We start from the raw sequence: 20339 nt of genomic DNA, 5'->3' as shown, positions 1-20339 counted from the left end.
CTCTGTTGTGCTTCATTGCCACACTGGGTAAAACGGCGGCTCCTTACATTTCTCAGCGACCATCGTCGAGTTTTGCGCCCCAGGGACTGCAACGTGCTTTTTGACGGTATCAACACATTCCGCTGACGCAAAGCGCAGCGTTTAGATGTCCCCACAATATTCACAGCTCATAATTCGTATAGGTGGACCTCTTTCCGAGTTCAATACATGTTCGATAACCCGATAGTTTGCCAAATGCCTCGCCTAAGACCGACGATCTGGAGGAATCCTACCGGATGCACAGCCGATATCGATTACTGCATAAGTCATCTCATCTCTGTTGTGCTACATTGCCACACTGGGTAAAACAGCGGCTCCTTACATTTCTCAGCGACCATCTTCCCTTTCCGTGATGACCGTGGCATGCTTTTGGAAGTCACAGTCCTTCGCTCCTGTTCCGACTTTGTCTCCCTCCACAGGATTCTGTCTAGTGTTTCCATTGCGGGGGGATGGTTTTGTCTTCCCAGAGTACTTGAAAGCGGGGAGCTATTTTTCTTTTTCAGCATTTTAGCAGTGTTGTGCTCTTCGAGAGATTTGATTCTCTTTCCAGCTTCCGTATAAGTGCCTGGAATGTCAGTTTTATCCCTTCCAGCATTCTGCCTTTTCGCCCGATTGCGCTACCGGTACATACTCCTCTGTCTCCTTCGCCACCACCCCAGCTGTTGCGTCTTTGGAGTTCCTTATGAGCCTCCTCAAAAAAGGCTTTACAATTTTCTCGTAATAGGTACTACCTATTCCGAGATACGGATATTTTTCTTTGAGGAGCAAAATGAAATACACGTCCGCCCAACTCAACGGCTACTTCAAGCTATTGAAAGCGAATGCAAGGTATGTTCAAAAAGTACGCGAAATTTGAGTTCCCACGAACAAGGTGTATTCGATTCGTTGTGTTTTGTTGGTACATATCCCATACATATAGTCAGCCACTTTGAATGTTAAGTTTATTTTTGACAGCTATTTAGGTTAGATTAGGTAAGGTTGAAAAGAGGGTGCAGATATTAATCCGCCCCATGCCAGTAATCGGCTTGTTGTGCGCTCTAAAAATTATAAAGTAACCTCTAAAAAGAAAATTTTAGTTAGGAATTCCGTGCTACTCACAAAATCCTTCATTGTTTTCAATACCAACCCCATAAGTGGGTTCATGTCTGATATTGTGTCTCCACCTAAGTACCGGTATCTGTTGAAAGCGAAAGCTGGCCAATGGCAAAGGAAATGCTCCAACGTCTCATCGTCTTCCCCGCATGCCCTACACATGCTATCACTTGCCGCACCGATTTTACATAAGTGAGCTCGAAGTCCTATGTGTCCCGTTATGATACCAATAGCTATACTGACCTCCTTCTTGCTTCCTTTCAGTAATAGCCTCGTCTTCTCACGATCTGGATCCCCCCATAGGATTTTCGCCGCCCTACCGACCGTTTTGCTGTTCCACAATGTTGCATGTGCATTCGTCGCCCACTCCCTTAAGTCGGTTTACGTCGACCCGAAAGGCGAAAGGCGGGTTAACCAAGTTTATTGACTGCAGTCCTCTGGCCTTCACCGCCAAATCGTTTGCCCTTTCATTTCCCCTTACTCCGTTATGGCTCGGCACCCAAACGATGCGGATTTTGCCATCCTCAGAAAAGGCTTTAATCTCCTTCGTACACTGCAAGACTGTTCGTGACCTTACCGTCCTGGTTGTTATTGCCCTTATGGCAATTTTACTGGCGTTAAAGATGTTTACACTCGACGTCCTCGCGTTAGCACCACACCACCTCACGCATTCCGTGATCGCTCAAATCTTCGCCTGCAGGACCGTATTATTGTCAGGCAGTCGAAAACAGATATCAGTCCATGGGTTCTCACTGTAAACCCCCAGGCCCACTCTGTCCTCTAGCTTTGATCCATCCATGCAACATGACAGCTATTTAGCTCGGGTGCATTTTGATTCATCTTCAATTTCTATTTATTTTTTTGTAATTCCGACCCAACACATTTTTGAACTAACATTGTTTAGGAGAGGTTGGACTTAGTCCGTAGAGACCAGATCTGCTCCAGAGAATCATAGCAGGTGACAAAGCATAGGTTTATGGCCATGATGCAGAAACCCAAGTTCATTTCAATGAAATGTGTATCAAGAGTCATGTCCGAAAAAAGCGTGCCAAGTTCAGTCGATTGCAAAAGGTTTTGTTCAGTTATTCGATTGCAGGGGAGTTTTGCACCATAAAACCTTGTCTACCTGTGTTTTTATACCTTCCACCACAGGATGGGGGTATACTTATTTCGTCATTCCGTTAGTTATACCTCGAAATATTCGTCCAACACCCCATTAAGTATATAAATTCTGAATCGTCATGACATTTTAAGTCGATCTATCCATGTCCGTCCGTCTGTCTTTCGAAAGCACGCTAACTTTCCAAAGAGTATAGCTAGGCACTTGAAATCAGTGAAGGTCGGTTAAGATTGTAAATCGGCCAAATCGGTCCATGTTTTGATATAGCTGCCATATAAACCGATCTCCCGATTAGATTCTTGGGCTTCTAGAGGACGTAATTCTTATCCTATTTGGTTGAAATTTTGCACATGTTCATAACCTGATATAGCTGCCATATAAACATATCGTTTTGCCGTAACTTACCACAACTGTGTTAAATATAGTCTAAATCAGTCCATATCCCGATATAGTTGTCTTATAAGCTTATGTCCGGATTTGACATCTTGAGTCCTAAACGGCGCAATTCTCATCCAATTTAGCTGAATTTGTGCACATGTTGTTTTGGTATGATCTAAATCGGTTTTTAACCTGATATAGCTGTCATGTAAACTGATCTCCCAATTAAACTTTCTGAGCCTCTTGAGGGCGCAATTATTATTAAATTTTTCTGCAATTTTCGAGGTGATATTTTTCTGTGACTTGTATGGCATGACAAGTTCGATCCATATTTCGTCAATAACTTCATGTAGCTCATATATAAAGGGTGATTTTTTTGAGGTTAGGATTTTCATGCATTAGTATTTGACAGATCACGTGGGATTTCAGACATGGTGTCAAAGAGAAAGATGCTCAGTATGCTTTGACATTTCATCATGAATAGACTTACTAACGAGCAACGCTTGCAAATCATTGAATTTTATTACCAAAATCAGTGTTCGGTTCGAAATGTGTTCATTCACCGTAACGTTGCGTCCAACAGCATCTTTGAAAAAATACGGTCCAATGATTCCACCAGCGTACAAACCACACCAAACAGTGCATTTTTCGGGATGCATGGGCAGTTCTTGAACGGCTTCTGGTTGCTCTTCACTCCAAATGCGGCAATTTTGCTTATTTACGTAGCCATTCAACCAGAAATGAGCCTCATCGCTGAACAAAATTTGTCAAAATTTCGAACCGAACACTGATTTTGGTAATAAAATTCAATGATTTGCAAGCGTTGCTCGTTAGTAAGTCTATTCATGATGAAATGTCAAAGCATACTGAGCATCTTTCTCTTTGACACCATGTCTGAAATCCCACGTGATCTGTCAAATACTAATGCATGAAAATCCTAACCTCAAAAAAATCACCCTTTATTTGAAAGAGTAATTCAAAGAACTTTACAAATGCGATCCATGGTGAAGGGTAAATTTGATTCGGCCCAGCCGAGCTTGGTACGATTTTACTTCTTTTTGTTTGTTTTTTTTTTTTTTTTTTACAAAACTGGATACTGGAAAACTGAACGAGGCACAGTGTGCTAGAAACGAAGAAAGCTAGTAAAAATATGCCATCTGAGAACGGATAGAGATAAATCTTTGAAATTTGAAGTGGTTAGACCTGATGTGTTATCGCGATGATGTCCAGAATTTCAAGGCCATAGGTGGTCCAGGCACCACTTGACATGCCCTTAAGTTTGGTCACCTCGGCATTTCCTAAAATAGTTCGAGCTTCCAAATCGTTATTAGTCGTCCGATTTAAAATTTGTTTTTTTTTTGCTGGTTGTGCTCAAAAATCGCTACAAAAAATCCGCTTGAGAAAAGTTGCTAAAATATTTAAAATTTTTCTTTTTTTGTAAAGAAGACATATTGTAGATATTTCCGTTTCATACTTAAAACGCATCTATTTTAAATGAAGTTTGAACAAGAAAAGTCAACTTAAACGGGTGCAATATGTACTTCAAAATAGGCAATTTTTTATGAAAATTTGGAGAAGCCACTTGAATTTTCATATTACGAAGTCATTTGTGGTTCGATTTTCGTTTTGATGCATGATTCGAATTGATGACAAAATTAACACTGCCTTTGCTGCAAGGCAGTGCCGGCGGATGTAATATGCACTTCACAATAGGCAATTTTTCGTTAAAAATTGGATAAACCCCTCGAGTTTTTAAAAATTTAAAGCCCAGTTCTTCCTATTTTGGGAATTTTTGCAAAAAAATTCAGACAGCATTTACACTTTTATCTGCAAAATACGAAAAGAATTATAAAAACATCTAGATTCGTCCTTCGTTTTGTTGCGTTTTTTCTTAAAATTTTTCCAATTTGAATTCTCGTTTTCAGAGAAATGAAATTTTTCGCCTATTTCTGAATTGAATGTTGAATATATTAAGAAAATGAATTATGTGTAAAATAATAAACAAGAGAAAAACTTAAATTTTCTGATACAAATTGAAAAATTCTGAGATAATGACGAACAGAGATACCTTACTAACTCTTTTTGAATCTTGCATACACAAGTGTTTTAAAATACAAAAATTCCCAAAATACCCACTACAAGTAAACACGAAATCGGAACTTTTTTATTAAATTTGCTGTGAAGGCTACAAATATTGTTTGATGCAAACTTTTTTTACTTTACTATCTTGTGTTTAGGAGATATATGAAGCAAAAAAAATGTTACTAGTTTTTCTCGTTACTATCCCACTGTGCGACGCTACACTACAATTGAGATAACATTGAAGTAGAAGCATAAACCATATCACAAAAAATATCTTTCTAAAGAGCTTTGAGGAGTGAAGAAAAATGATAACACGCAATAAAATAACAAGTAAGAGCGTGCTAAGTTCGGCCGGGCCGAATCTTATATACCCTCCACCATGGATCGCATCTGTCGAGTTCAATGCGCGATATTTTTTTTTAGGCAATCAAAGAATATTCAATAAGAACTGTTATGCTATTGAAGCTATATCAAGTTATAGTCCACTTCGGACCACAAATGAATGCTGAACATTGTAGAAGTCATTGTGTAACATTTCAGTTCATTCGGATAAGAATTGCGCCTTTCAGGGGCTCAAGAAGCAAAATCGGGAGATAGGTTTATATGGGAGCTGTATCAAGCTATTGATCGATTCAGACCATATTAGACACGTATGTTGAAGGTCATGGGAGAAGCCGTTGTACAAAATGTCCGCCAAATCGGATGACAATTGCGCCCTCTAGAGGCTCAAGAAGTCAAGACCCAAGATCGGTTTATATGGCTGCTTTATCAAAACATGGACCGATTTGGCTCATTTACAATCCCAACTGACCTACACTAACATAATTTTCTTTGCAAAATTTCTAGCGGCTAGCTTTACTCCTTCGAAAGTTAGCGTGCTTTCGACAGACAGACGGACGCACGTGGCTAAATCGACTTAAAATGACATGACGATCAAGAATATATATATACTTTATGGGGTCTCAGACGCATATTTCGAGGTGTAACAAACAGAATGGTGAAATTAGTATACCCCCATACTATGGTGGAGGGTATGAAAATTGGTCCATGGCAGGTAAAGCTGCCGTAAACTAATCTCTCCATTTGACTTCTTGAGTCTTAAAATTAAAATCGAATGCCGTTCAGATAGATTCCATAGAAAGATATATCATTCATATAAACTGAAATCCCGATTTGTATTCTTCAGGTTCTAGAAGCTCAAATTCTTGCCCAATTTGTCAGAAATTTCATATAATTCAAATATAAGCTGATTTCTAGCAGATTTTACCCTGTGACCCTTTTTGCTGGTACAAGTAAATTGGAATTTAGGGATATTGTGCGGCAATACCTTTTGTTCTTTTAATTTCGAAAATTCCTTTACGAATATGGAAAAATGTTAATAATTATACTAAACGAGTAAAAGCGAGTTAAGTTCGGCCGTGCTGAATCTTGTACAGCTTCAAACATGGATCGCATAGAATAAGTTCTTATAATGACATTTTTATACCCACCACCGAAGGATGGGGGTATATTAATTTTGTCATTCCGAAATATCCACTTCCGATCCTATGAAGAATATATATTCTTGATCAGCGTAAAAATCTAAGACGATCTAGGCATGTCCGCTCGTCTATCCGTCTGTCTGTTGAAATCACGCTAACTTTCGAAGGAGTTAAAAATCTTTAAAAATAGAGATATTGTGCTGAAATTTTGCACAGATTCTTTTTTTGTCCATAAGTAGGTTAAGTTCGAAGATGGGCTATATCAGACTATATCTTGAAATACCCCCCATATAGACTGATCCTCCCATTCTTAGGTCCATAAAAGCCACATTTATTATCCGATTTTGCTGAAAGTCGGTACAGTGAGTTGCGTTGGGCCCTTCGACATCCTTCGTCAATTTGCCCTAGATCGGTCCAGATTTGGATATAGCTGCCATATAGACCGATCCTTCCATTTAGGGTCTAAAGCCCATAAAAGCCACATTTATTGTCCGATTTTGCTGATATTTGGGACAGTGAGTTGTCTTAGGCCCTTTGATGTTCTTCGTCAATTTGGGCCTGATCGGTTCAGATTTGGATATAGATGCCTTATAGACCGATCTCTCGATTTAAGGTTTTGGGCCCATAAAAGGCGCATTTATTGTCCGATGACGCCGATATTTGGAACAGTGAGATTAATTAAGCCCCTTGACATACTTCTGCAATATGGCACAGATCGGTCCAGATTTGGATTTAGCTGCCATATAGACCGATCTCTCGGTTTTAGGTTTTGGGGCCATTTATTGTCCGATGTCGCCGAAATTGGAGACAGTACTTTGTGTTAGGCTCTTCAACATTTTTCTGCAACTTGGCCCAAATGGGTCCAGATTTGAATATAGCTGCCATGTAGACCGATATCTCGATTTAAAGTCTTGGCCCCATAAAAAGACGCATTTATAATCCGATTTCACTGAAATTTGACACAGTGACTTATGTTAGGCTTTTCGACATCCGTATCGTATATGGTTCAGATCGGTTTATTTTTAAAAATGCCAAAATTTTGTTACACAAAAAGTTGAACAATGACTTGTACTTGTTATTGGTCCAAATCGGAACATATTTCGATATAACTGCTATGGGACATAAGGTATGCAATTTTCACCGGATTTTGATGGAAGGTAGTTTACATATATACCCGAGGTGGTGGGTATCCAAAGTTCGAAACAAAACATTACTTAAAAGTTTCAGCTGAATCGGATAACAAGTGTGCCCTCAAGAGACTCCAAAAGTTAAATCAGGAGATCGGTTTATATGGCCGCTAAATCAAAACATGGATCGGGTTGGCTTATTTACACACCTAAATGACCCACACTTATAAGAAGTAATTGTGTACAATTTCAAGTGTCTAACTTTACTCGTTCGAAAGTAAGCGAACGGATAGACATGGCTTAAGCGACCTAGAATTTCCGACCTTCAGATTTTAGTGCTTTTCATATATGATGTATTTTTTACTTGACCAGGCATATTGAGGTTAATATGTACAGGGAGGCCACCGTAGCGCAGAGGTTAGCATGTCCGACTGTGACGCTGAACGCCTGGGTTCGAAATAAAATTTCAGCGGTGGTTTTTCCTCCTAATGCTGGCAACATTTGTGAGGTACTATGCCATGTAAAACTTCTCTCCAACAAGGTGTCGCACTGCGGCATGCCGTTCGAATTCGGCTATAAAAAGTAGGCCACTTATCGTTGAGCTTAAACTTGAATCGGACTGCACTCATTGATATGTGAGAAGTTTTCCCCTGTTCCTTAGTGGAATGTTCATGGGCAAAATTTGCAATGTACAGGGTGCGCCAGAGAAACTTACTTATTTGAAAGGTCAATAAAAGCAAAAGTACTTCAGTTTTTGTTTTAATTCTTTTTTATATTCGCCAATACAATATCCCAATTATTTTCATACAGTCTTGAAAATGACATCGAAGAAATGGCGACCCCAATAGCGCATACATTGATTACGTCGATTTTTGAAATTTGTGTCCACTATTTGCAGCCTATCAATCCGTATGTTCGCAATGGCGTCACGAATTTTGTACTTGAGGTGTTCTGGAGAATTTACACCACTCCAATAACAAATGTTTTCCTTGTTAACGTAGTCGAATATGTGAAAGTGAGCCTCGTTACCGGAAAATTTGCCCTGTCTTCAGACAGGTTGTCAATCAGCATATTATATGCATTTTGACAGGCAACAAAAGAAGGCCTCCCTCTTTCGATATTTTCTTCTGATGGTCCGTTGAAGTCTATTTCTGGCTTTAGCGACGCTTCCACACTCCCATAATAAGTTAACCACCGGCAGAATCGAATGACGGTCAGAAACGAGTCTGTGAGAAGGAATTTCAAAGCAGATTGCGTAGCAACAAGTGAGCGACCGTTAGAAAAGAATATCTCGACGACGAAGTCCCACAGCTCCCTAGATCAAAGCATGATGGCAACTGACTGAAGTCAGAAACAAACTTGGAAACTTCCCCCTCCAGATGCGCACCTTCTCTCCAGTGCCCAATTTACCCCTCGAGTGTTTTTTCAAATAACTAAGTCTCTCCGGCGGTGATGGGTATTTAAAGTTCGTCCCGGCCGAACTTAATGAGTTTTTACTTGTTTTTGTTAACTTGTACTTTCACTGCAGATGGAATTTAGCTTCATTTTCAGTGCGCTCATATGATAATGCGACATCATTTTCCTAGAGTCCCTTTTATTACACTTGCGACTGCGACTTTGAATTAGAGATGACATTACAACGATCTGTGATTTGAAGTAAAAGAGATTTGGCTTGGCCTGCATTCGAAGTTTTCTTCTTGGTTGTGTTTGCTTGAATAGCCACACAAATAAGATTCTCTCGGACTTCCCTTCAATACGAAGATACGCGTTCTTACATCTACTTGTGTTTTGTTTTATCTTCACCATAATAATGGTGATTTTATGGAAAGAAACGATTTAGTAGGTCATAACTTGGGGTCGTAAATGCCAGAAAATATCACGCACAAGCTCATTACAACAAACAAAAAAAAAAAAAAAATAAAGAGAAACAACGACAACAATCCCAATGGCATCATTGGAAACAGCACCATCCCCTGGCCCTGGCTATTGTTTGATGGTCCTGGTATACCCTCAAGGATTCCTTGGACACTTCCTTCGTGCTATGCTAACAATAGAATATAATAAAATTCTTTCCTAGAAAAATGTTGCCCCTATTCGACTATGGTGAGTGGCGAATCATGTAAGCTTGCGTTATGATTAATGGAAATAGAAATAGCCACAGTCTGTCCCCCTGGCATTTAATATCTCGTTCTAGTGGGGGTTTAACGTTTAAAGATCAATAATCCTTAGCTTCCTTGATGTGGGGCAAATTAGACCACACCAAATTTAAATGTAAGCATTTTTCCCAGGATTTGTATGACTTAAACCAAACGGCTATACGCCGGACTCCGCCATCAAAATATCGTAATACTTGCAAGGACATATATAAGAATTAGTACAAGACTATTTTTACAAGCGTTTCTTCGCTTCAATAAATGTTTCCTTTAAATCAGTATTGAAACAACAACAACAATGATTTCTGAATTAGATTACATTACAAGTAACAAAACGAAAAAAAGCGAGCGATTTTTTAACGTCCAATATATTTGAGTATCTCCCACAGGTTAAAAGGAAATATTTACCTCGTGTTAAGGATAAGCATTTCCTCTATAATTGTGAATGTCCTAAATATAACCATTACTCTTTTTGGGTTTTTTTTGTATTCAAAGGAAATATTTTTCATTAATTAGATTCGATAAATATCCATAGATTTGTAGCGAAAAACTCGTCTAATTGAAGTACAGCCATTATAATCGAGGCCACTCCATAACCAAGGCATTTAATAACACTAATTTATTTATTTGCAAAATGCAATCAAAACATCTCATTTGTGACGAACAAACAAATAAAGTCGTGCTAAGTTCGGCCGGACCGAATCTTGAATTTTCACCGCCATGGATACTGCTAAATCCCATTTAACTCAGTTTATATTAGAATTACTTCGAAGAAATTAAATTGGATAATGAATGACTCTTCAAAAAAAAAAAAAAAAAAAAAAAAAGGCGTTAAGTACGGCCGAACTTTGGATACCCACCACCTCGGGTATATATGTAAACCACCTTTCATCATAATCCGGTGAAAACATCATAATTTATGCCGCCTTATTCGTCTTTAAGGTAGCTATATTCAAATATAGACCGATCTGAACTATATACGAAAAGCTCAACACAACTCTCTGTCCCAAAATCGTGAGATCGGTCTATATGGCAGCTATATCCAAATCTGGACCGATCTGCGCCAAATTGTAGTAAGATGTCGAGTGGCCTAACAGAACTCACTGTCCCAAGTTTCAGCAAAATCGGATAATAAGTGTGGCTTTTATGAGTCTAAGACCCTAAGTCGGCGGATCGGTCTATATGACAGCTACATCCAAATCTGGACCGATCTGAACCAAATTGATGAAGTATGTCGAAGGGTTTAACGCAACTTACTGTCCCAAATTTCAGCAAAATCGGATGATAAATGTGGCTTTTATGGGTCTAAGACCCTAAATCGAAGGATCGGTCTATATGGGGGCTATATGAAGATATAGTCCATATTCGAACTTAACCTGCTTATGGGCAGAAAAAGAATCTGTGTAAAGTTTCAGCGCAATATCTCTATTTTTAAAGACTGTAGCGTGATTTCAAAAGACAGACGGACGGACGGAAGACCATGTTTCAACAAGTGAGTTTTTGGGATCCATTGGAGGATTTTACGTCTTACAATTTAATTTAAGTACAAAGTAAAAATGTATATGGCAATTATTGTTAAATACAAGTTATACAGTAATTGTGACTCAGAATTACTTCCTAGTGCCGATCAAGCCGTCTGTTCGCAAATTCGCCTGTTTGTCTGTCCGTTGTTTTGTTATCAAAGTACATTTCGTATTTGTTATCCAACCATCAAGAAATTTTGAACATATCACTTTTTTGGCCTAGGGTCAGATTATCATGGCTTAGTTACAGTTGAAGGAACAGAAGGAGTTCCTATAACGTTGTGTGCAGGATCACCGGCAGATGTATACTTATTGTTACAAGAAAACTCAAAGAATTTAATTAGTAGTATAACATTAATCATACATTTTTATACCCTCCACCATAGGATGGGGGGTATACTAATTTCGTCATTCTGTTTGTAACTACTCGAAATATTCGTCTGAGACCCCATAAAGTATATATATTCTTGATCGTCGCGAAATTTTATGTCGATCTAGCCATGTCCGTCCGTCTGTCCGTCCGTCCGTCCGTCTGTCTGTCGAAAGCACGCTAACTTCCGAAGGAGTAAAGCTAGCCGCTTGAAATTTTGCACAAATACTTCTTATTAGTGTAGGTCGGTTGGTATTGTAAATGGGCCATATCGGTCCATGTTTTGATATAGCTGCCATATAAACCGATCTTGGGTCTTGACTTCTTGAACCTCTAGAAGGCGCAAATCTTATCCGATTGGGATGAAATTTTGCACGACGTGTTTTGGTATGATATGCAACAATTGTGTTAAGTATGGTTAAAATCGGTCCATAACCTGATATAGCTGCCATATAAACCGATCTTGGGTCTTGACTTCTTGAACCTCTAGAAGGCGCAAATCTTATTCGATTGAAATGAAATTTTGTACGACGTATTTTGTTATGATATCCAACAACCATGCCAAGTATGGTTCAAATCGGTTCATAATCTGGTATAGCTGTCATTTAAACCGATCTGGGGTCTTGATTTCTTGAGCCTCTAGAGGGCGCAATTATCGCCCGATTTAACTGAAATTTTGCACGTAGTGTTTTGGCATTACTTTTAACAGCTGTGCTTAGTATGATTTCAATCGGTTCATAATCTGGTATAGCTGTCATATAAACCGATCATGGATTTTGACTTCTAGAGCCAATTGAGCGCGCAATTCTCATCCGATTTGGCTGAAATTTTGCATGAGGTGTTTTGTTATGACTTCCAATAATTGTGCTAAGTATGGCGTAAATCGATATAGAACCTGATATAGCTGCCATATAAACCGATCTGTGATCTTGACTTCTTGAACCTCTAGAGGGTGCAATTCTCATCCGATTTGGCTGAAATTTTGTACAAGGGCTTCTCTCATGACCTTCAACATACGTGTCTAGTATGGTCTGAATCGATCAATAGCTTGATACAGCTCTTATATAAACCTCTCTCCCGATTTTGCTTCTTGAGCCCCTACAAGCCGCAATTCTTATCCGAATGAACTGAAATATTACACAATGACTTCTACAATGTCAATCAGCATTCATTTATGGTCCGAATCGGACTATAACTTGATATAGCTCCAATAGGATAACAGTTCTTATTCAATATTCTATGTTTGTCTAAAAAGAGATACCGCGCATAGAACTCGACAAATGCGATCAATGGTGGAGGGTATATAAGATTCGGCCCGGCCGAACTTAGCACGCTCTTACTTGTTTTTTTTTTTAATTTTTTAACAAAATATCGGCAGGATGTTGTACTTACGGCCTTATTAGTTTAAATCAGGCGATATATGTGTAAGGGAGTCATATCTTAATCCGAATCGATTTGGATGGAATGTAACAGAGTTTCAGACTTGTAAAAGATTACTCCATACCAAATTTCGTGCAAATCGGGTGTAATAAATTGGGGCAACTACCACCATATAAGTGAAAATCGGGCAATAAACATATATATAAAGGGTGATTTTTTTAGAGCTATGGGAAAGTTTTTCAAAAAAAACAAACAAAAATTAGAAAAATGCTTGAAATATGTATTTGAATCGATAGTACGATCCATATAATTTAGAGTTTGAATATTATTTCGTGCAAATGTTGGCCGTGAGTGCGCCTCAAATGGTCCATCCGCTTAGTCCAATTTTTGGCATACTCTTTCTAACATTTCGGACAGTGTCTCATGAATATATGCTTCAATGTTGCCTTCCAATGCGCCAAATGAAGCGGTTTTGTCAGCTTTAACATAGCCCCACAAAAAATAGTCTAAAGACGTTAAATCGCACGATCTAGGCTGTCAATTGGCCAGTCCCGAACGTGAAATAAAATGTTCACCTAACTCGCCTCTCAATAAGTCCATTGTTGCGAGTGCTGTGTGGCATGTGGCACCGTCTTGTTGAAACCACATGTCATGCAAGTCGAGCTCTTGCATTTTGGGCAAAAAAAAGTTGGATATCATTTTACAGTAGCGCTCAGCATTCACAGTTTCGCATCGTCTTTGAAGAAGTACAGTCCAATGATGCCACCAGCCCATAAACCGCACCAAACTCTCAATTTTCCTGAATGTATTGGTGGCTCATGCAATGCTTCCGGCTGATCTTCACTCAAAAATCAACGCTTATAGTTTTTTATGTACCAATTGTGCCAAAAATGAGCTTCGTCGCTCAGTGGAAGAAGCAAGCGATGAGCTTTCTTAACAGAGCGCGCAATTTGATAAAAGAATTCAATAATCTACAAGCGTTGTTCGTTTGTAAGACGATTCATGGTTAAATTATAGACCAAACTGACGATGTTTAACAGTGAAACAATACACGAAACGTGCGTGAGCTGTTTACATCAGTGTTGCCAAAAAGATAATAGCTAAAAAATCACGCCTTATATGTGGGAACTATAGTTAAATCATATATGATATGGTGAAAATTTCGTGATGATTGCATAACATATGCGACCTGTACCTTGATTACTAAGCACGGACAGACAGACAGGTGAATTTGCGGCCAGACGGACATGGCTATATCGAACTAGGAAGTAATTCTGAGTTGATCGGTTCACTACTAGCTGTAAAAGTAGTGGTTTTAGGTGTAGCTTGTGTTTTATTAACAATATGTGCCGCTCAAATTGAATTCAAAGACGTAAAATCCTCCAATTTTGAAGGCAGACACGGTGGTACACGCAAACCGGAAAGATCAAGTGGTGGGAGACACCTCGAAACTTGGTGTCAGAGATTTTAGAATGAGCGCAGAAGATCGAGGCGTTTGGAACGCTATTCTACATTCGCCTATCGGAACAAATATTCCGTCATAGCCAATTGAAGTAAAGTAAAGTAAAATTATTCAATGGATCCGAAAAAAGTTAATTTTTCCAATTCTAGACGACGTGGCACACGTGCTATCGTTAACCGATCATCATAATAATTGTATTTATTTTATCGTTATTTGAGAAACGTTAATGGATATACTATTTCCTTCTTACCGTGTCACGTTGTTGATGTTCCAAGAATAATATCATACATGATCCACTCCACTTCCAAATGTTCCAGAATGTGTTAAAATTTTTATTTTTTCGTACTGTAAAATCACTGTCTACAGTGGAATTACCTATTATAAAGGTTGTGTTAAACGTGACTCGAAGTATTGTTCATCTTGATTACTGTTGCTTTGTTGGCGATACTCTTCATTTCCGTTATATTGCAAAGCTAATCGTAATTATTGGCCATTGTTATCTAACGAACCATTGTTTATTTTGCTTTTCTTTGTAGATCAAAAGTCAATACTTACCGATAGCGATTGGAAGAAGCTATGGATGAGAGGAGGTATAAATCCCGATTCAAAATTCGATAGCAACAACCTCGACTCTAGTGACAGTCCAATGTTTGAAGACAGCGAAGTAAGTATAATTATGCTAATATCAAATCCAAAAGAAAAATCACCAAAAGCATTCGAAGACAAGCTATGCAGCAATTAGAAGGTAAACTCAATCTAAAGGCAAAAGATGAAGCAGTGCATAAAGTTTGACATTTGCGAAGAACGAAGGTCTAGTATGACAACACTTAAAGGGCAGCCAATATAACACTCTTTTACTATGCTGTCTTTTATTTCCATAGAAAAACCCAACAGCCGTTGACAAAATACTTAATAATCAAGCCTTAAGGTTCGCAATAGTTATAAGAAGATAATTGTTCAATAAATCCTTTTTAAAATTAGATATTCCAAAACCTAAAGTAGCCACCGAATATTTAAATAGTGGTTTTTATACCTTCCATCACTGAGTGGGGGTATTCTAATTCCGTCATTCCGGTTATAACTCATCGGGGTATTGATCCGAAACCCAACAAAGTAGGCATATACAGGGTGCGCCAGAGGTTAATAAAAACCAAAGTATTTCAGTTATTGTTTTAATTTTTTTTTTTTTTTTTTTTTTTTTGTTTGAGATACAATATATAATTTTTTTCGGGCAGTCTTAAAAATGCCATTAAATCTCTATAGAACGTATTTCTGAACACAAAAACCGCCCTCGACTGTCGCAGATCTCTCAACGAGATGGCTGAACAGTTCAATATTCATGTCTTCTGGGTGCTGGACTACAGAGATATCCCAGGGAATTGTAAAGCGGGCAAGCTTGAGAGACTAGGAACTATCTTACACATTCCAGGGAAACTGGAACCTGTGGCTATGCATCCAGCGACACGTAAGCTAAGTTTTCAGTATCAGACCCAAAGACAACGAATGATAGATGGTCACAAAGATAGGGCTGTGAGCATTTCAAAACTATGTGGCCTAATTTAGACTTGAAGAGGTATACCACTTTGCTGTCACTGGCAAGAACAGACGTCAGTTCTTGCCAGTGACAGCAAAGCGTCATTTTCATTGTATTCGTCATGACAGGTCACTGTCTAATCGAAAAACATGCTGACAGACTGAAGGTTACTAGTAACGACTTTTGCAGAAGCTGTGGGGACATCGAAGAGGAAAAGACTATAGAACACCTTTTGTGTGTTTGTCCGCACTGCATGCATCGGCTATTCGTACGGGTACTCTTCATTCCGAACGCGACAATTGTGATTGTTTGCGAATTCATTAAGCCAAAAATTAGCTTAATGGCTGAACACTATTATTCGATAAAGTGAAATTCCATCGAGCTGTTGTCACAGAGTTCGAATTTTCGTAATAAATTTCATCGATTTGCAGTCGTTGCTCGTCTGTGTATCTCCATGATGAAATGTCAGAGTATTCGGAACACTTTTCACTTTCGCAGATGATGCTTGAACGCAGTTATCTACCAGCACAATTATAGGACACCACCCATTGATATGAGAGAAGTATCGCCCTCAATCATTAATGGAATGTTCATGGGCAAATTTGAATTTACCTGCAAGTTATACGTAATTGATGCGAAGCAATCTGCCTCCAGGTTGGTGAATGAACAATAATTGGCTTTTGCGCCTTGATAATGCCCCTGCTAGCTCATCGTTGCTAGTACGCATTTTTTTTTTTTTTGGGAAAAACAACATATTAATTGTGGCGCAGACACCGTACTATTCAGACCTGGCCCACTAATCAATACGAAAATATGGAACAAATTTCTTTTAAGAACATGTGCTCCACTGGGCGTTAAGGACAACAAAAGAGAAGAATTTTAAGAAGAAGTTACTCATTAATTAATGAATCTACCTAAATCAAAACCTAATTAATGAATCTACCTAAAACATTCTAGCTAAAAAAATTATAATTATCTTACAAAATCGTAACACAGGCAACAAACCGGCCCTGCGATTTTTTGTGTTGAACTATAACTGGAACATAATCCTCACAGCTTTTCCTACATGTGCTAATTTTATTATACACTCAGTGAAATTATTGTTTTGAATAACCAAAAAGTTAGCTAAAACAGCATTTTTTGTCAGCTGAAAACGTGATAGCACATATGACTAACGTTTTAACAAACATAGGATTGTTGTTTTAGCAAACATTTCGGTAGGTTGTTTAAATGTCCGCTGTTTTCACTATCTAGTCTGCTAAAATACTGGACACATATTACTGCTGAATTGACAAATAATAACATATAGTGAGCGAATTAAATAAAGGTCCACCCAAAAATACCACGAAAAAAGCGTAAATGCAAGGAATTTATTTACTATTCGATATTATTTATAAGCTTTGGGGCGGGCCGAATCTTATATACCCACCACCATGGATCGCATGTGTCGAGTTCTTTTCCCGGTATCTTTATTTAGGCAAACAAAGGATAAAAGAAAAGGATTGCTATGCTATTGGTGCTATATCAAGTTATGGTCCGATTCGGAAGTCAATGTATAAAATTTCAGCCAATTCGAGTAAGAATTGCGCCCTTTAGGGGCTCAATAAGTAAAACAGAGAGATCGGTTTATATGGAAGCTGTAGCAGGCTATAAAGCGATTCAGACCATATTTGACACATATGTTATGGGAGAAGCTGTTGTACAAAATTTCAGTCAGATTAGATAATAATTGCACCCTCTAGAGGCTGAAGAAGTCAAGATTCCAGTTCGACTTATATGGCAGCTATATCAGGTTATGGACCGATTTATATGGCATAACTATACTTGGCACAGTTGTTGGAAATCATAACAAAATATGTCATGCAAGATGCCATAACCAAGGATCGGTTTATATGAGAGCAATATTAGGTTATGGACCGATTTCAACCATACTTTGCACAGTTGTTGGAAGTAACAATAAAACACCTGCCAAATTTCTGCCAAATCGGATAAGAATTACGCCCTCTAGTGGCTCAAGAAGTCAAGACCCAAGATCGGTTTATTTGGTAGCTATATCAAAACATGGTCCGATATGGCCCATTTACAATCCCAACCGACCTACTCTAATAAGAAGTATTTGTGCAAAATTTCAAGAGGCTAGCTTTACTTCTTCGAAAGTTAGCGTGCTTTCGACAAACAGACAGACGGACGGAGGGACGGACATGGCTAGATTGATATAAAATGTCGCAACGATCAAGAATATATATACTTTATGGGGTCTTAGACGAATATTTCGAGGTATTACAAACAGAATGACGAAACTAGTATACCCCCATCCTATGGTGGAGGATAGACAAGCCTTAAATTTATTGGTTTTTATACCCACCACCATAGGATGGGGTTATACTGATCTAGTCATTCCGTTTGTAACACTTCGAAATATTGATCTAGGACCCCGTAAAGTATATATATTCTAGACCGTCCCACCATTCTGAGTCGAACTAGCCATGTCCGTCCGTCCGTCTGTCGAAATCACGATAGAGCTCGAACGCGTAAAGCTAGCCGCATGAAATTTTGCACAGATACTAAATATTGATGGAGGTCGTTGGAAATTACATATGGGCCAAATCGGTTCAGATTTGGATATAGCTCCCATATAAACCGATCTCCCGATTTGATTTCTTGAGCCCCTGGAAGCCGCAATTTTTATCCGATTTGCCTGAAATTTGATAAATAATTCTCAATTATGACTTCCAGAACCTGATATAGCTCCCATATAAACTTACCTCCCGATTTGAGTTCTCAAGCCCCTGAAAGCCTCACTTTTCTTCCGATTTGGCTGAAATTTTGCACATAGTGTTCTCTTATGACTTTCAACAACTGTGTCACGTACGGTTTAAATCGGTGAAGAACCATTGATATAGCTCCCATATAAACTGATCTTTCGACTTGATTTCTTGAGCCCCTGTAAACCGCAATTTTTATCCGATTTGGCTGAAATTTGGCACATGAGTACGGTCCAAATCCCATATAAACCAATCTCCCGATTTGACTTCTTGAGCTCCTGGAAGCTGCAATTGTTGTCCGATTTGACTTCTTGAGCCCTTACAAGCCGCGATTTGGCTAAAATGTTGCATATAGTATTCAGTTATGATTCTCAACAACTGTGCCAAGTACGGTCCAAATGGTCAATAACTATTTAATTATAGCTCCTATATTTTAACAGAATCCATATATCCGAACTACATGCGGGCCAACTCAAAACTTCCATATTTTTGGAGGAAAGCTAATATTTTGTGGCAGGTTATGGATTGTAGCATTATTCTGGTGGAAAATTATGTCTTAGCCCATTAATGTTTTATAATTTTCGAACAATTATAGTTCCAGCATTTTTAAATAATTCCCAGAGATCATTTTAGTTGCATTCCAAGCCAGAAGAAGCTTTCCATAAAAGGTAAAAGCTTTCCAAATCATGACGTACCGCTACCAAAATGTCTGCATTTTTCTATTGGTATTTATCTGCGTAAACCCCGCCAGAAATACTAAAAACATAGGGTTAATCAAAATCGAACATTTTCTCTTCAATAAATACCAATTCGCATTTATCTCCAAAATCCGAAAGTTATGTACGTTAAAGCCGCCTTTTATCTTTATGAAGACTTACTATTGCCGGGAAAGACAATATTTTCGTAAAAATGTGATCCGAAGACTTTAAAACTCGTTTGAAGCATCTGGCAGTGATTGGGAGGGTAGACGGATTCTTTATTTGTGATGCAAACACATTTTCTCTGCAATCTGTCAGTATAGTTATCGATTTTAGGCGTTGTGAAAGTTTTGATGTTCACCCAGGACTCCATCTTGTACTATAATTCAAACCCAATTTTAAAAAAATATTCCAAAACCTTTCAAAGCCATTTGATATGCAAAGGCTCAAGGTTCGGTTAGATTGGTTTAAAAATAGGATGCTGTTTTTAATATATCCCATGCCACTATGGATATACACCTTAGCCAATAATCGGCTTGTTGTGCGCTCTTTTTTGCCTGTTAGGGCGAAGATCATTAAATTATACAATTTTTTGTTTAGTTCTCTTTCGAGACGAGCTCAATGTTCGGAGATTTTCTTTGCAAGTGGAAAAGAAAAGCCAGAGAATGCAACACTTATCAACCACTATGGGACGCGTTTCGTAATTTAGTTACAATTACTCATCAGCCATATTAGGTGTGACGGCTTCGAGGGCCGTACGTTGGTATGTTGTACTTGTACCTAATTTATTGCCTAAACGCTCTATGATACAAATACCACACTAATCACGCTCAAGAACCCTGGCTATTAGCTGTACTTTTCCCAATGCATGTGTTTTTGTGTAAAGGCAAATTTTCTTTCTACACAAATAACACTACTTCCATGGTACGTATAAGATTCTGTGCATCTGTTGGAAGTTGTATTGATGGCTTCAAATGGCACACGACGGCATCCGCTCTGGCTGTTGCTCCGTGTGCCCAGGTTCGAATCCCGGCCGGGCTCTGCCGAATTTTTATACCCTCCACCATAAGATGGGGGTATACTAATTTCGTCATTCTGATTGTAACTACTCGAAATATTCGTCTGATACCCCATA

General features: G+C 38.6%; 1 protein-coding gene across 5 annotated transcripts in view; it reads left to right on the top strand.

Moving 5' to 3' along the window:
• Nucleotides 1-20339, top strand: part of LOC106087244 (zwei Ig domain protein zig-8) — a 351757-nt gene that overhangs the window by 261299 nt on the left and 70119 nt on the right. For all 5 annotated transcript variants that reach the window (XM_059369432.1, XM_059369431.1, XM_059369430.1 and 2 more), the window contains exon 3: nt 14744-14871. In XM_059369432.1, the coding sequence (XP_059225415.1) occupies nt 14744-14871 (128 nt within the window). The remainder of the gene's footprint in view (nt 1-14743; nt 14872-20339) is intronic.

The sequence above is a fragment of the Stomoxys calcitrans genome, chromosome 5 (genome assembly GCF_963082655.1).
Source record: "Stomoxys calcitrans chromosome 5, idStoCalc2.1, whole genome shotgun sequence".
NCBI classification, from domain to species: Eukaryota; Metazoa; Arthropoda; class Insecta; order Diptera; family Muscidae; genus Stomoxys; species Stomoxys calcitrans.
This window is presented reverse-complemented; position numbering and strand designations above follow the sequence as displayed.